Below are 17,520 nucleotides of genomic sequence, written 5' to 3' on the forward strand. Positions count from 1 at the left end.
TTGTTCTCTCTTTCCCCCTCATTTCCTCTTATTTGCCCTCTCACTTCCTTTCATTTGCCCTCTCACTTCCTCTCATTTGCCCTCTTTTCCTCTTCTTTGCCCTCTCACTTCCTTTCATTTGCCCTCTCACTTCCTCTCGCTTCCTTTCATTTGCCCTCTCACTTCCTCTCGTTTCCTTTCATTTGCCCTCTCACTTCCTCTCATTTGTTCTCTCTTTCCCCCTCATTTCCTCTTATTTGCCCTCTCACGTCCTTTCGTTTGCCATCTCGCTTCCTCTCATTTGCCCTCTTTTCCTCTCACTTCCTCTCGCTTCCTTTCATTTGCCCTCTCACTTCCTCTCGCTTCCTTTCATTTGCCCTCTCACTTCCTCTCGTTTCCTTTCATTTGCCCTCTCACTTCCTCTCATTTGTTCTCTCTTTCCCCCTCATTTCCTCTTATTTGCCCTCTCACGTACTTTCGTTTGCCATCTCGCTTCCTCTCATTTGCCCTCTTTTCCTCTCACTTCCTCTCGCGGAAAGGAAGAGGAAAAGAGAGGGCAAATGAAAGGAAGTGAGGGGAAACAAGAGGAAATGAGGGGAAACGGGAGGAAACGAGAGGGCAAAGGAGAAGGCAAATGAAAGGACATGAAAGGGCAAATAAGAGGAAATGAGGGGAAATGAAAGGAAGTGAGAGGGCAAATAAGAGGAAATGAGGGGGAAAGAGAGAACAAATGAAAGGAAGTGAGAGGGCAAATGAAAGGAAGTGAGGGGAAATGAGAGGGAGAGGGCAAATGAAAGGAAGTGAGGGGAAATGAGAGGGAGAGGGCAAATGAAAGGAAGTGAGGGGAAATGAGAGGAAGTGAGAGGGCAAAGGAGAAGGCAAATGAAAGGACATGAAAGGGCAAATAAGAGGAAATGAGGGGATGTGAGATGGCAAATGAAAGGAAGTGAGAGGGCAAATGAAAGGAAGCGAGAGGAAGTGAGAGGAAAAGAGGGCAAATGAGAGGAAGTGAGAGGGCAAATGAAAGGAAATGAGAGGGCAAATTAAATGAAGTGAGAGGAAAAGAGGGCAAATGAGGAAGTGAGAGGGCAAGTAAGAAGAAATGAGAGGACAAACGAAAGGAAGTGAGGGGAAACGAGGAAGCGGGAGGAAACGAGAGGGCAAAGGAGAAGGCAAATGAAAGGACATGAAAGGGCAAATAAGAGGAAATGAGCAAAGGAGAAGGCAAATGAAAGGACATGAAAGGGCAAATAAGAGGAAATGAGGGGGAAAGAGAGAACAAATGAAAGGAAGTGAGAGGGCAAATGAAAGGAAGTGAGGGGAAATGAGAGGAAGTGAGAGGGCAAATGAAAGGAAGTGGAAGGGCAAATGAAAGGAAGTGAGGGGAAATGAGAGGAAGTGGGAGGGCAAATGAACGGAAGTGAGAGGAAAAGAGGGCAAATGAGAGGAGGTGAGAGGGCAAATGAAAGGAAACGAGAGGAAGTGAGATGGCAAATGAAAGGAAGTGAGGGAAAATGAGAGGAAGTGAGAGGGCAAATGAAAGGAAGTGAGAGGAAAAGAGGGCAAATGAGAGGAAGTGAGAGGGCAAATGAAAGGAAGTGAGGGGAAACAGGAGGAAGTAAGAGAAAAAGAGAGCCAATCGATGGCAGGACCTCCATATTTTGATGGAGAAATGGATGGTAGGACCTCCAGATTTTGATGGAGAAATCTATGGTAGGACCTCCAGATTTTGATGGAGAACCTCTTTGAAATTGATGGTAGGACCTCCAGATTTTGATGGAGAAATCTATGGTAGGACCTCCAGATTTTGATGGAGAACCTCTTTGAAATTGATGGTAGGACCTCCATCTTTTGATGGAGAAATCTATGGTAGGACCTCCATCTTTTGACCCCAGACCCTCTTTCACTTCCAGACCATGGATCTCTCCGGGGTGAAGGTCCTGGAGACGGCGGAGGACATCCAAGAGCGGCGCCAGCAGGTCTTGGACCGCTACCACCGCTTCAAGGAGCTCTCCACCCTTCGCCGCCAGAAGTTGGAGGACTCCTACCGCTTCCAGTTCTTCCAGCGCGACGCCGACGAGTTGGAGAAGTGGATCCAGGAGAAGCTCCAGGTGGCCTCGGACGAGAGCTACAAGGATCCCACCAACCTGCAGGTGAGGGGTCCCAGGGGTCATCTAGTCTGACCCACCAGAGTGCCGGAATCGGGAGCGAGAATTCAAGAATCTTGACTGGGATCTATTATGGGATCTTGCTTATGGGATCTTGACTGGGGTCTATTATGGGATCTTGCCTGGGATCTATTATGGGATCTTGATTCTCAAATTATGGGATCTGGACAGGGAATTATAGAGTCTTTGAGCTGGAAGGGATCCATGGGTCATCTAGTCTGACCCACCAGAATGCCGGAATCTCGAGCGAGAATTTGAGGATCTCGACTGGGATCTATTATGGCACCTTGATTATGGGGTCTCGACTGGGATCTATTATGGCACCTTGATTATTGGATCTCAACTGGGATCTAATATGGGATCTGGACGGAGAGATCCAGGGTGGTTGAGCTGGAAGGGATCCCTGGGTCCTCTAGTCTGACCCACCAGAAGGCAGAGATCTGGAGCGAGAATGGGAGAATCTCGACGGATCTATTATGGGATCTCGACTGGGATCTATTATGGGATCTGGACAGAGAATTAGAGAGTCCTTGAGCTGGAAGGGATCCATGGGTCATCTAGACTGACCCACCAGAATGCAGAAATCGAGCGAGAATTGGAGAATCTCGACTGGGATCTATTATGGGATCTTGATTCTCAAATTATGGGATCTGGACGGAGAATTAGAGAGTCCTTGAGCTGGAAGGGATCCATGGGTCATCTAGTCTGACCCACCACAGTGCAGGAATCTCTTTCTCAGTTGAGATTCTAGAGTTCTCAGTTGAGGTTCTATAATTCCCGGTCGAGATTCCGTAATTCTAGGTCGAGATTCTATCATTCTTGGTCCAAATTCTATGATTTTCGGTCAAAAATCCATAATTTGCAGTCGAGATTCCCTAATTCTCGGTTGAGATCCTATTTCTCACTTGAGAGTCTATAGTTCTCAGTTGAGATTCTATAATTCTCAATCTCGAGTGAAAATTAATCTCGACTGAGAATTATAGAATCTCGACTGAGAATTCTGGAATCTTGACTGAAAATCATAGAATTTCGACCAAGATTTATAGAATCTCGACTGAGAATTCTGGAATCTTGACCGAAAATCATAGAATTTCGACCAAGAATAATAGAATCTCGACCGAGAATAATGGCATCTCAAATGAGAATTATAGAATCTCAAATGAGAATTATAGATTCTCAGCTGAGAATTACAGAATCTCAACTGAGAATTATGGAGTCTCAACTGAGATTTATAGAATCTCGACCGAGAATTATGGAATCTTGACCAAGAATTATGGAATTTTGACCTAAAATCATAGAATTTTGACCAAGAATTACAGAATATCGAGGTAGAATTAAAGAATCTCAACTGAGAATCTTAGAATTTTGACTAATTACAGAATCTCGACTGAGAATTCTGGAATCTCGACTGAAAATTATGTAATCTCAACCAAGAATTCTAGAATCTCAACTAAGCATTCCAGAATCTCAACTGAGAATTCCAGAATCTTGACCGAGAATTCCAGAATCTTGACTGAGAATTACGGAATCTCAACTGAGAATTATAGAATCTTGACCGAGAATTATTGAATTTGGACTGAGAATTATGGAATCTCAACCGAATCTTCACTGAGAATTATGGAATTTTGACCAAGAATTATAGAATCTCGACCGAGAATTATAGAATCTTGATTGAGAATTATGGAATCTTGACTGAGAATTATAGAATCTCGATTGAGTATCATAGAATTTTGACCAAGAATTATAGAATCTCGACCGAGAATTATAGAATCTTGATTGAGAATTATGGAATCTTGACTGAGAATTATAGAATCTCGATTGAGTATCATAGAATTTTGACCAAGAATTATAGAATCTCGACCGAGAATTATAGAATCTTGATTGAGAATTATGGAATCTTGACTGAGAATTATAGAATCTTGATTGAGTATCATAGAATTTTGACCAAGAATTATAGAATCTCAACTGAGATTTATAGAATCTCAACTGAGAACTATAGAATCTCAACTGAGATTTATTGAATCTTGACTGAGAATTATGGAATCTCAACTGAGATTTATAGAATCTCAACTGAGAATTATGGAATCTCAACTGAGATTTATAGAATCTCAACCGAGAATTATGGAATTTTGACCGAAAATCATAGAATTTTGACCGAGAATAATGGAATTTTGACTGAGAATTCTAGAATCTCAACCGAAAATTATAGAATCTTGACCAAAAATTATGGAATCTCAACCAAGAATTATAGAATCTCAACCGATAATTCTAGAATCTTAACTGAGAATTCTAGAATCTCAACTAAGCATTCCAGAATCTCAACCGTGAATTATGGAATATCAACTTAGAATTATGGAATCTTGACCGAGAATTATAGAATTTTGACCAAAAATCATAGAATTTTGACCAAAATTATGGAATTTTGACCAAGAATTATGGAATTTTGACCAAAATCATAGAATTTTGATCAAAATTATGGGATTTTGCCCAAAAATTATAGAATCTCGACCGCGAATCATATTCCTTGAGTCTCACGGGACCCCGCGGTCATCTAGTCTGACCCGCCCAATCTCTGCCCCCTTTTCCAGGGCAAGTTGCAGAAACACCAAGCCTTTGAGGCCGAGGTCCAAGCCAACGCGGGCGCCATTGTCAAACTGGACGAGACTGGGAACCAGATGATGAACGAGGGGCACTTCGCCAGCGAAACCATCCGGGTGAGGATTTGACCCCGTTTCCCCCCCAATTTTGAGTGGTTTTGCCCCAAAACGTCGGGTCGGGTGGTACAAGGAGGTGGGGTCAGGGAGGGAGAGGAGGCGGAGTCAGAGAGGCGGATTCAGGGAAGGTGGAGGCGGAGTCAGGGAGGGAGAGGAGGCGGAGTCCGGGAAGGAGAGGCGGGGCCAGGGAAGGAGAAGAGGTGGAGTCAGGGAATGAGAGGCGGGGCCAGGGAGGGAGAGGAGGCGGAGTCAGGCAAGGAGAGGAGTCGGAGGGAGGAGGTGGAGTCAGGGAGGGAAAGGAGGTGGAGTCAGGGAGAGGCGGAGTCAGGGAGGGAGGAGGGGGAGTCAGGGAGGGGGAGGAGGGGGAGTCAGAGAGGCGGGGCCAGGGAAGCAGAAGAGGTGGAGTCAGGGAAGGAGAGGCGGGGCCAGGGAGGGAGAGGAGGTGGAGTCAGGCAAGGAGAGGAGTCAGGGAGGGAAAGGAGGTGGAGTCAGAGAGGCGGAGTCAGGGAGGGAGGAGGTGGAGTCAGGTAGAGAGAGGAGGTGGAGTCAGGGAAGGAGAGGAGTCAGGGAGGGAAAGGAAGTGGAGTCAGGGAGAGGCGGAGTCAGGGAGGGAGGAGGTGGAGTCAGGGAGGGAGAGGAGTCAGGGAGGGAAAGGAGGTGGAGTCAGGGAGAGGCGGAGTCAGGGAGGGAGGAGGTGGAGTCAGGGAAGGAGAGGAGACAGGGAGGGAAAGGAGGCGGAGTCAGGGAGGGTGGAGGTGGAGTCAGGGAAGGAGGAGTCAGGGAGAGGAGGCGGAGTCAGGGAAGGAGAGGAGTCAGAGAGGGAGAGGAGGCGGAGTCAGGGAAGGAGAGGAGTCAGGGAGGGAGAGGAGGCAGAGTCAGGGAAGGAGAGGAGTCAGGGAGGGAAAGGAGGTGGAGTCAGGGCGGGAGAGGAGGCGGAGTCTGGGAAGGAGAGGCAGGGCCAAGGAAGGAGAAGAGGTGGAGTCAGGGAATGAGAGGCGGGGCCAGGGAGGGAGAGGAGGCGGAGTCAGGCAAGGAGAGGAGTCAGGGAGGGAAAGGAGGTGGAGTCAGGGAAGGAGAGGAGTCAGGTAGGGAGAGGAGGCGGAGTCAGAGAGGTGGATTCAGGGAGGGAAAGGAGGTGGAGTCAGGGAAGGAGAGGAGTCAGGTAGGGAGAGGAGGCGGAGTCAGGGAAGGAGAGGAGTCAGGGAGGGAAAGGAGGCGGAGTCAGGGAATGAGAGGCGGGGCCAGGAAGGAGAGGAGGTGGGGTCAGGGAGGGAGAGGAGGTGGAGTCAGGGAATGAGAGGCGGGGCCAGGAAGGAGAGGAGGCGGGGTCAGGGAGGGAAAGGAGGTGGAGTCAGGGATAGGCAGAGTCAGGGAGGGAGAGGAGGTGGAGTCAGGGAATGAGAGGCGGGGCCAGGAAGTGAGGAGGCGGAGTCAGGGAGGGAAAGGAGGTGGAGTCAGGGAAGGAGAGGAGGTGGAGTCAGGGAGGGAAAGGAGGTAGAGTCAGGGATAGGCGGAGTCGGAGGGAGAGGAGGTGGAGTCAGGGAATGAGAGGCGGAGCCAGGAAGGGAGGAGGCGGAGTCAGGGAAGGAGAGGAGTCAGGGAGGGAGAGGAGGTGGAGTCAGGGAATGAGAGGCGGGGCCAGGAAGGGAGGAGGCGGAGTCAGGGAATGAGAGGCCGGGCCAGGAAGGAGAGGAGGTGGGGTCAGGGCGGGAGAGGAGGTGGAGTCAGAGAATGAGAGGCGGAGCCAGGAAGGGAGGAGGCGGAGTCAGGGAAGGAGAGGAGTCTGGGAGGGAGAGGAGGTGGAGTCAGGGAATGAGAGGCGGGGCCAGGAAGGGAGGAGGCGGGGTCAGGGAGGGAAAGGAGGTGGAGTCAGGGATAGGCGGAGTCAGGAAGGGAGGAGGCGGAGTCAGGGAGAGGAGGCGGAGTCAGGGAATGAGAGGAGGGGGAGTCAGTTCTTTATAGGAAGGCCCCAAGATTGTAGAATTTTCGTTTTTTTAGGAGGACCCCAAAACACTGCCGACTTTTCCCTTTTCTCGCGAGGAATCCTATTCGGAATAAGGGGATTTTCCTTAAAAAGAAAGGAAACATTGACAGCTACGCCCCAAAATCGCTTTTTTTATTTATTCCCTGAGCCTTTAAATTTTTTCCGCAGGCCCTGATCCTCTTGGGAAAATTCAGATTTAGGATTGTTACCTTCTATGGGGTCCGGGAAATTCAGATTTAGCCTTGTTCGGGGCGGCGATTGCTATGGGGTCCATTTGCTGGGGTCTCCTGCGCTGCACCGCTACAACTCCCATAATCCCTGGGCACACACATATATACACTCATATATATATATATATATATATATATACACACACACACACACATATATATATAGACATACACACACATATATATATACAAATATATATATACACACATATATATACACTACACATATATGCGCACACATATACATAAACACACATACACACAAACACATATATATACACACACATATATATATATATACACTACACACACACATATATATACATACACACATATACATACACACACACACATACACACACACACATATATATACACATATATATACACTACAGACAGATACACACACACATATACGTACACACACATACACACACATATATATACACACACACACATATATGCATACACACACATATATATATACACACACACACACACACATATATATATATATACACTACACACACATATATGCAACACATATACACACACATATACACACACACACATACACACACACACATATATACACACACACACATATATGCATACACACACATATATATACACACACACACATATATATATATACACTACACACACATATATGCAACACATATACACACACATATATATATACGCATACATATATACACACACATATACACACACACATATATATACACACACACACATATATACACACACACACATACACATACACACACACACTTATATATATATACACACTACACACACGTATATATATATATATATATATACACTACACACACACATGTATATACTACATACACATATATGCACACACATATACATACACACATATATATACACACATATATATACACTACACACAGATATACACACACATATACATACACATACACACACACGTGTATATATATATATATATATATACTACACACACATATATGCACACACATACACACGCGCACACACATATACACATACATACATATATACACACACACATATATGCACTGCACAACATATATACACACACACACACGCACACACGTATATATACTCTGCACACAAACACATATATATATATATATACACACACACATACACGCGCACACATGTATATACACACATACACACATATATATACACTACACACACACAGATATACACACACATATATATACACACACATATATATACACACACACACACATATATATATACACACCCACTCTCTCTCTCTCTCTCTCTCACACACACACACACACACACACACACACATATATATGCACACATACACACACACATATATATCTACACATATATACACACACACACATACACACACACACACACATACACACACACACACACACACACACACTGCACACACACATATACACACACCCATGTTAATGCTAAGTCTGAATTTCCAGGGCCCGGGGATTCTGGGAGTTGTAGTTTCCCCAATGCCGCGAATTTTGGGGGGTGTCCTGCTCGGCTCGGCCCCCCTAACCTGTTGCGTTTCGGCGCCCCAGTCTTTCACGCCCTACCGGACGGCCCAGCGCCCCATCGTCACTGTCGTCCAAGTGGGGGCGCACCTGCGCGTAGGTGGAGCGTTGCCTCCGTGTGAGGGTGCCAGCCTGGCTTTTCCTGGAATGCCCTCTCGTTTGGTTTGGTTTGCCCGTTTCCTCTCGTTTGCCCGTTTCCTTTTGTTTGCCCTCTCGTTTCCTCTCGTTTGCCCTCTCGTTTTGTTTGGTTTGCCCGTTTTCTCCCGTTTGCCCGTTTCCTTTTGTTTGCCCTCTCGTTTCCTCTCGTTTGCCCTCTCGTTTGCCCTCTCGTTTTGTTTGGTTTGCCCGTTTCCTCCCGTTTGCCCGTTTCCTTTTGTTTGCCCTCTCGTTTCCTCTCGTTTGCCCTCTCGTTTCCTCTCGTTTGCCCTCTCGTTTTGTTTGGTTTGCCTGTTTCCTCGCATTTGCCCGTTTCCTTTTGTTTGCCCTCTCGTTTGGTTTGGTTTGCCCGTTTCCTCTCGTTTGCCCGTTTCCTCTCGTTTGCCCTCTTGTTTCCTCTCGTTTGCCCTCTCGGTTTGTTTGGTTTGCCCGTTTCCTCTCGTTTGCCCGTTTTCTTTTGTTTGCCGTTTCCCCTCGTTTGCCCTCTCGTTTGGTTTGGTTTGCCCGTTTCCTCTCGTTTGCCCGTTTCCTTTTGTTTGCCCTCTCGTTTTCTCTCGTTTGTCCTCTTTTCCTCTCGTTTCCCCTCATTTCCTTTCGTTTGCTCTCACTTCCTTTCGTTTGCTCTCCTTTCCCCCTCCTTTTCCTCTTCTTTGCCCCCTCACGTCCTTTCACTTGCCTTCACTTCGTTTTACTTGTCCTTTCTTTTCGTCTTATTTGCCCTCTCGTTTCCTTTCATTTGCCCTCTTTTCTTTGCTCTCATTTCCTCTTATTTACCCTCTCACTTCCTTTCCTTTGCCCTCTCTTCCTCTCGTTTCCCCTCATTTCCTTTCCTTTGCCCTCTCTTTTCCTCTCCTTCCCCTCCTTCCCTCTTATTTCTCTCTCTTTTCCTGTCCTTTCCCCTCCTTTGCCCTCTCTTTCCCTTGTCCTTTCTTTTCCTCTTATTTGCCCTCTCTTTTCCTCTTGCTTTCCCTCACTTCCTTTCATTTGCCCTCTTGTTTCCCCTCACTTCCTCTTTTTTGCCCTCTCAATTCCTCTCGTTTCCCCTCACTTCCCCTCATTTCCTCTCATTTCCTTTCATTTCCCCTCATTTCCTCTCACTTCCATTCATTTGCCCTCTCACTTCCTCTCCTTTCCCCTCTTTTCCTCTCCTCTCCTTTCCCTTCACTTCTTTTCATTTTCCCTCTTGCTTCCCCTCATTTCCTTTCATTTCCTCTCTCTTTTCTTCTCATCTCTTTTTGCCCTCTCACTTCCTTTCATTTGTCCTTTCATTTCCCCTCATTTCCTCTTTTTTACCTTCTCACTTCCTCTCATTTTCCCTCATTTTCTCTTATTTGCGCTCTCTTTTCCTCTTGCTTCCCCTCTTTTCCTCTTTGCTCGCTCACTTCCTTTCACTTGCCCTTTCTTTTCCTCTTCTTTGCTCTCTCACTTCCTCTCGCTTCCCCTCACTTCCTTTCATTTCCCCTCTCTTTTCCTCTTTGTTTTCTCTTTCATTTTTCCTCATTTCCTCTTCTTTGCCCTCTCACTTCCCCTCACTTCCTCTCCTTTCCCATCTCACTTCCTTTCATTTGCCCTCTCGCTTCCCCTCGCTTCCTTTCATTTCCCCTCTCTTTTCCTCTTTTCCTCCTATTTCCTATTTCCCTTTCATTTTCCCTCTCACGTCCTTTCCTTTGCCCTCTCTTTTCCTCCTATTTCCTATTTTCCCTTTCATTTGCTCTCTCACTTCCTCTTGTTTCCCCTCACTTCCTCTTTTTTGCCCTCTCAATTCCTCTCGTTTCCCCTCACTTCCCCTCATTTCCTCTCATTTCCTTTCATTTCCCCTCATTTCCTCTCACTTCCATTCATTTGCCCTCTCACTTCCTCTCCTTTCCCCTCTTTCCTCTCCTCTCCTTTCCCTTCACTTCTTTTCATTTTCCCTCTTGCTTCCCCTCATTTCCTTTCATTTCCTCTCTCTTTTCTTCTCATCTCTTTTTGCCCTCTCACTTCCTTTCATTTGTCCTTTCATTTCCCCTCATTTCCTCTTTTTTACCTTCTCACTTCCTCTCATTTTCCCTCATTTTCTCTTATTTGCGCTCTCTTTTCCTCTTGCTTCCCCTCTTTTCCTCTTTGCTCGCTCACTTCCTTTCACTTGCCCTTTCTTTTCCTCTTCTTTGCTCTCTCACTTCCTCTCGCTTCCCCTCACTTCCTTTCATTTCCCCTCTCTTTTCCTCTTTGTTTTCTCTTTCATTTTTCCTCATTTCCTCTTCTTTGCCCTCTCACTTCCCCTCACTTCCTCTCCTTTCCCATCTCACTTCCTTTCATTTGCCCTCTCGCTTCCCCTCGCTTCCTTTCATTTCCCCTCTCTTTTCCTCTTTTCCTCCTATTTCCTATTTTCCCTTTCATTTTTCCCTCTCACGTCCTTTCCTTTGCCCTCTCTTTTCCTCCTATTTCCTATTTTCCCTTTCATTTGCTCTCTCACTTCCTCTTGCTTCCCCTCTCACTTCCTCTCCTTTCCCTCACTTCCTTTCCTTTGCCGTCTCGTTTTCTCTCGTTTCCCTCTTGTGTGCAGTCTCACGTCCTTTTGTTTGCCCATTCCTTTTTTTCCCTTGATTGATCGATTGATCGACTGATTGATTGATTGGTAGATTGATTGAGAGCCGCCATTTTCTCCTGGAAAAGACCCGGGAAAAGGGGGTCAGACTCCTCCAAGCCCAGAAACTCGTGCAATACCTTTGATTTTCCTTGTCTTTCCTTCTTTTTTTCCTTCTATTTGCCTCCCTTCCTCTTCCTTGCTCTGATTTCCTTTCATTTGCCCTCTTTTTCCCTCTTATTTGTCCTCACTTTTCCTCATATTTGCTCTCACTTCATTTTCCCTCTTGTTTCCTCTCTTTTCCTTTCCCTTGCTCTCTTTTCCTCTTGTTTCCCCTCATTTCCTTTCATTTCTCCTCTTGTTTCCTCTTATTTACCCTCTCATTTCCTTTCCTTTGACCTCTCACTTCCTTTCATTTGTCCTCTCGCTTCCCCTTTCCTTTCATTTTTTCTCTTTTCCTCTCATTTCCTTTCATTTGCCCTCTTTCCCCCCTCTCTTTTCTTCTTCATTGCTCTCTCACTTCCTTTCATTTTTCCTCTTTTCCTCTTCTCTGCCCTCTCACTTCCTCTCCTTTTCCCCCTTGTTTCCTTTCACTTGCCCTCTTCTTTCCCCTCACTTCCTTTCATTTGTCCTCTCTTTTCCTCTCATTTCCTATTTGCCCTCTCACTTCCTATCACTTCCTTTCATTTCCCCTCTTTTTTCCTCTTTGTTTTCTCACTTTCTTTCATTTTTCCTCATTTCCTCTCGCTTCCCCTCATTTCCTATCATTTGCCCTCTCACTTCCTCTTATTTGCCCTCTCACTTCCTTTCATTTGCCCTCCCTTTTCCTCTCACTTCCTCTTATTTGCCCTCTCACTTCCTCTTATTTTGCCCTCTCACTTCCTTTCATTTGCCCTCCCTTTTCCTCTCACTTCCTCTTATTTGCCCTCTCACTTCCTCTTATTTGCCCTCTCACTTCCTTTCATTTGCCCTCCCTTTTCCTCTCACTTCCTCTTATTTGCCCTCTCACTTCCTTCCACTTGCCCTCACTTCCTTCCACTTGTCCTTTCTTTTCCTTTCTTTTCCTCTTTTTTGCCCTCTCACTTCCTCTCGCTTGCCCTCCTTTCCTTTCCCCTCTCACTTCCTTCCATTTCCTTTTTTTCCCCTCTCTACTTCCGCTCGATTGATGGACGCCTTTGATTTCCAACCAGCCAATGTGCATGCTCCATTGATTGATTGATCGATTGATTCATTGACGGCCGCCATTTCCTCCTTTCCAGACCCGGATGCAGGAACTCCACCGCTTGTGGGAACTCCTCCTGGAAAAGACCCGGGAAAAGGGGGTCAAACTCCTCCAAGCCCAGAAACTTTTATTTTCCCTGTCTTTTCTTCTTCTTTTCCATCTAATTGCCCTCCTTTCCTCTTACTTGTTCTCACTTCCTTTCATTTGCCCTCTCACTTTCTCTCCTTTCCCCTCCTTTCCTTTCATTTGTCCTCTTGTTTCCTCTTATTTGCCCTCTCACTTCCTTTCATTTCCCCTCTCTTTTCCTCTTCTTTTTCTCACTTCCTCTCCTTCCTTTTCCCTCACTTCCTCTCCTTTCCCCTCACTTCCTTTCCTTTGCCCTCTCTTTTCCTCTCCTTTCCCCTCACTTCCTTTCATTTGCCCTCTCACTTCCTTTCATTTGCCCTCTTGCTTCCCCTCACTTCCTTTCATTTCCTCTCTTTTCCTCTCATTTGCACTCTTCCTCTCATTTCCTCTTATTTCCCCTCTCTTTTCCTCCCTTTTCCTCTTCCTCTGCCCTCTCACATCCTTTCATTTGCCCTCTCTTTTCCTCTTATTTGCACTCTCACTTTCTTTTGTTTGCCCTTTGGATTCCTCTCGTTTCCTCCCTTTTCCTCTCTATTCCTCTTATTTGCCCTCTCACTTCCTTTCATTTCCTCTCTCTTTTCCTCTCATTTCCTCTTATTTCCCCTCTCTTTTCCTCTTATTTCCCCTCTCTTTTCCTCTTCCTCTGCCCTCTCACTTCCCCTCATTTGCCCCCTCTTTTCCCCTCATTTCCTCTTATTTGCCCTCACTTCCTTTCCTTTGCCCTCTCTTTTCCTCTCCTTTTCCCTCATTTTCTCTTTTTTGCCTTTCACTTCCTTTCATTTTTCCTCTTTTCCTCTTCTTTGTTTTCTCACTTCCTTTCCTTTCCCCTCTCTTTTCCTCTCGTTTTCCCTCATTTTCTCTTTTTTGCCTTTCACTTCTTTTCATTTTTCCTCTTTTCCTCTTCTTTGTTTTCTCACTTCCTTTCCTTTCCCCTCTCTTTTCCTCTCACTTCCTCTCATTTCCTATTTGCCCTTTCATTTGCCCTCTCACTTCTTTCCTTTCCCCTCTCGTTTCCTCTTGTTTGCACTCTCACTTCCTTTCCTTTGCCCTCTCTTTTCCTCTCGTTTTCCCTCGTTTTCTGTTTTTTGCCTTTCACTTCCTTTCATTTTTCCTCTTTTCCTCTTCTTTGTTTTCTCACTTCCTTTCATTTCCTCTCTCTTTTCCTCTCATTTCCTCTTATTTCCCCTCTCTTTTCCTCTTATTTCCCCTCTCTTTTCCTCTTCCTCTGCCCTCTCACTTCCTCTCATTTGCCCCCTCTTTTCCCCTCATTTCCTCTTATTTGCCCTCTCACTTCCTTTCCTTTCCCCTCTCTTTTCCTCTCGTTTCCCCTCATTTTCTCTTTTTTGCCTTTCCCTTCCTTTCATTTTTCCTCTTTTCCTCTTCTTTGTTTTCTCACTTCCTTTCCTTTCCCCTCTCTTTTTCCTCTCACTTCCTCTCATTTCCTATTTGACCTTTCATTTGCCCTTTCACTTCCTTTCATTTTTCCTCTTTTCCTCTTCTTTGTTTTCTCACTTCCTTTCATTTCCTCTCTCTTTTCCTCTCATTTCCTCTTATTTCCCCTCTCTTTTCCTCTTATTTCCCCTCTCTTTTCCTCTTCCTCTGCCCTCTCACTTCCTCTCATTTGCCTCCTCTTTTCCCCTCATTTCCTCTTATTTGCCCTCTCACTTCCTTTCCTTTCCCCTCTCTTTTCCTCTCGTTTTCCCTCACTTCCTTTCATTTCCCCTCTCTTTTCCTCTTCTTTTTCTCACTTCCTTTCATTTGCCCTCACATCCTCTCCTTTCTCCTCACTTCCTTTCATTTGCCCTCTCACTTCCTTTCATTTGCCCTCTTGCTTCCCCTCACTTCCTTTCATTTCCTCTCTTTTCCTCTCATTTGCACTCTTACTTCCTCTCATTTCCTCTTATTTCCCCGTTCTTTTCCTCTTATTTCCCCTCTCTTTTCCTCTTATTTCCCCTCTCTTTTCCTCTTCCTCTGCCCTCTCACTTCCTCTCATTTGCCCCCTCTTTTCCCCTCATTTGCCCCCTCTTTTCCCCTCATTTCCTCTTATTTGCCCTCTCACTTCCTTTCCTTTGCCCTCTCTTTTCCTCTCGTTTTCCCTCGTTTTCTCTTTTTTGCCTTTCCCTTCCTTTCATTTTTCCTCTTTTCCTCTTCTTTGTTTTCTCACTTCCTTTCCTTTCCCCTCTCTTTTCCTCTCACTTCCTCTCATTTCCGATTTGCCCTTTCATTTGCCCTCTCACTTCCTTTCCTTTCCCCTCTCTTTTCCTCTCACTTCCTCTCATTTCCCATTTGCCCTTTCATTTGCCCTCTCACTTCCTTTCCTTTCCCCTCTCGTTTCCTCTTGTTTGCACTCTCACGTCCTTTTCTTTGCCCTCTCCTGTTTTTTCCTTGATTGATTGAACGATTGATCGGCCGACCGATTGATTGATTGATTGACGGCCGCCATTTCCTCCCTTCCAGACCCGGATGCAGGAACTCCACCGCTTGTGGGAACTCCTCCTGGAAAAGACCCGGGGAAAGGGGGTCAAACTCCTCCAAGCCCAGAAGCTTTTATTTTCCCTGTCTTTTCTTCTTCTTTTCCGTCTATTTGCCCTCCTTTCCTCTTGTTCTCACTTCCTTTCATTTGCCCTCTCACTTTCTCTCCTTTCCCCTCATTTCCTTTCATTTGTCCTCTTCTTTCCTCTTATTTGCCCTCTCACTTCCTTTCATTTCCCCTATCTTTTCCTCTTCTTTTTCTCACTTCCTCTCCTTCCTTTTCCCTCACTTCCTCTCCTTTCCCCTCACTTCCTTTCCTTTGCCCTCTCTTTTCCTCTCCTTTCCCCTCACTTCCTTTCATTTCCCCTCTCTTTTCCTCTTCTTTTTCTCACTTCCTTTCATTTGCCCTCACATCCTCTCCTTTCCCCTCACTTCCTTTCATTTGCCCTCTCACTTCCTTTCATTTGCCCTCTTGCTTCCCCTCACTTCCTTTCATTTCCTCTCTTTTCCTCTCATTTGCACTCTTACTTCCTCTCATTTCCTCTTATTTCCCCTCTCTTTTCCTCTTATTTCCCCTCTCTTTTCCTCTTCCTCTGCCCTCTCACTTCCTCTCATTTGCCCCCTCTTTTCCCCTCATTTGCCCCCTCTTTTCCCCTCATTTCCTCTTATTTGCCCTCTCACTTCCTTTCCTTTGCCCTCTCTTTTCCTCGTTTTCCCTCATTTTCTCTTTTTTTGCCTTTCACTTCCTTTCATTTTTCCTCTTTTCCTCCTCTTTGTTTTCTCACTTCCTTTCCTTTCCCCTCTCTTTTCCTCTCACTTCCTCTCATTTCCCATTTGCCCTTTCATTTGCCCTCTCACTTCCTTTCCTTTCCCCTCTCTTTTTCCTCTCACTTCCTCTCATTTCCTATTTGCCCTCTCATTTGCCCTCTCACTTCCTTTCCTTTCCCCTCTCTTTTCCTCTCACTTCCTCTCATTTCCTATTTGCCCTCTCACTTCCTTTCCTTTCCCCTCTCGTTTCCTCTTGTTTGCACTCTCACGTCCTTTTCTTTGCCCTCTCCTGTTTTTTCCTTGATTGATTGAACAATTGATCGACCCGACCGATTGATTGATTGATTGATTCATTGACGGCCGCCATTTCCTCCCTTCCAGACCCGGATGCAGGAACTCCACCGCTTGTGGGAACTCCTCCTGGAAAAGACCCGGGAAAAGGGGGTCAAACTCCTCCAAGCCCAGAAACTTTTATTTTCCCTGTCTTTTCTTCTTCTTTTCCATCTAATTGCCCTCCTTTCCTCTTACTTGTTCTCACTTCCTTTCATTTGCCCTCTCACTTTCTCTCCTTTCCCCTCCTTTCCTTTCATTTGTCCTCTTGTTTCCTCTTATTTGCCCTCTCACTTCCTTTCATTTCCCCTCTCTTTTCCTCTTCTTTTTCTCACTTCCTCTCCTTCCTTTTCCCTCACTTCCTCTCCTTTCCCCTCACTTCCTTTCCTTTGCCCTCTCTTTTCCTCTCCTTTCCCCTCACTTCCTTTCATTTGCCCTCTCACTTCCTTTCATTTGCCCTCTTGCTTCCCCTCACTTCCTTTCATTTCCTCTCTTTTCCTCTCATTTGCACTCTTCCTCTCATTTCCTCTTATTTCCCCTCTCTTTTCCTCCCTTTTCCTCTTCCTCTGCCCTCTCACATCCTTTCATTTGCCCTCTCTTTTCCTCTTATTTGCACTCTCACTTTCTTTTGTTTGCCCTTTCGATTCCTCTCGTTTCCTCCCTTTTCCTCTCTATTCCTCTTATTTGCCCTCTCACTTCCTTTCATTTCCTCTCTCTTTTCCTCTCATTTCCTCTTATTTCCCCTCTCTTTTCCTCTTATTTCCCCTCTCTTTTCCTCTTCCTCTGCCCTCTCACTTCCCCTCATTTGCCCCCTCTTTTCCCCTCATTTCCTCTTATTTGCCCTCTCACTTCCTTTCCTTTGCCCTCTCTTTTCCTCTCCTTTTCCCTCATTTTCTCTTTTTTGCCTTTCACTTCCTTTCATTTTTCCTCTTTTCCTCTTCTTTGTTTTCTCACTTCCTTTCCTTTCCCCTCTCTTTTCCTCTCGTTTTCCCTCATTTTCTCTTTTTTGCCTTTCACTTCTTTTCATTTTTCCTCTTTTCCTCTTCTTTGTTTTCTCACTTCCTTTCCTTTCCCCTCTCTTTTCCTCTCACTTCCTCTCATTTCCTATTTGCCCTTTCATTTGCCCTCTCACTTCTTTCCTTTCCCCTCTCGTTTCCTCTTGTTTGCACTCTCACTTCCTTTCCTTTGCCCTCTCTTTTCCTCTCGTTTTCCCTCGTTTTCT

At 45.7% G+C, this 17,520-nt stretch overlaps 1 protein-coding gene across 1 annotated transcript in view; it reads left to right on the forward strand.

Annotated features, from left to right (window-relative positions):
* The window catches only part of SPTAN1 (spectrin alpha, non-erythrocytic 1), a 120,100-nt gene that overhangs the window by 11,872 nt on the left and 90,708 nt on the right, over nucleotides 1-17,520 (forward strand). Inside the window, exons 2-4 of the mRNA XM_080991219.1 lie at nucleotides 1,893-2,132; nucleotides 4,736-4,861; nucleotides 12,640-12,740. Coding sequence (XP_080847345.1) covers nucleotides 1,896-2,132; nucleotides 4,736-4,861; nucleotides 12,640-12,740 — 464 coding nt within the window. The 5' untranslated portion in view covers nucleotides 1,893-1,895. The remainder of the gene's footprint in view (nucleotides 1-1,892; nucleotides 2,133-4,735; nucleotides 4,862-12,639; nucleotides 12,741-17,520) is intronic.

This window comes from Podarcis pityusensis (assembly GCF_964106645.2).
Source record: "Podarcis pityusensis genome assembly, chromosome: Z".
Lineage (NCBI taxonomy): Eukaryota > Metazoa > Chordata > Lepidosauria > Squamata > Lacertidae > Podarcis > Podarcis pityusensis.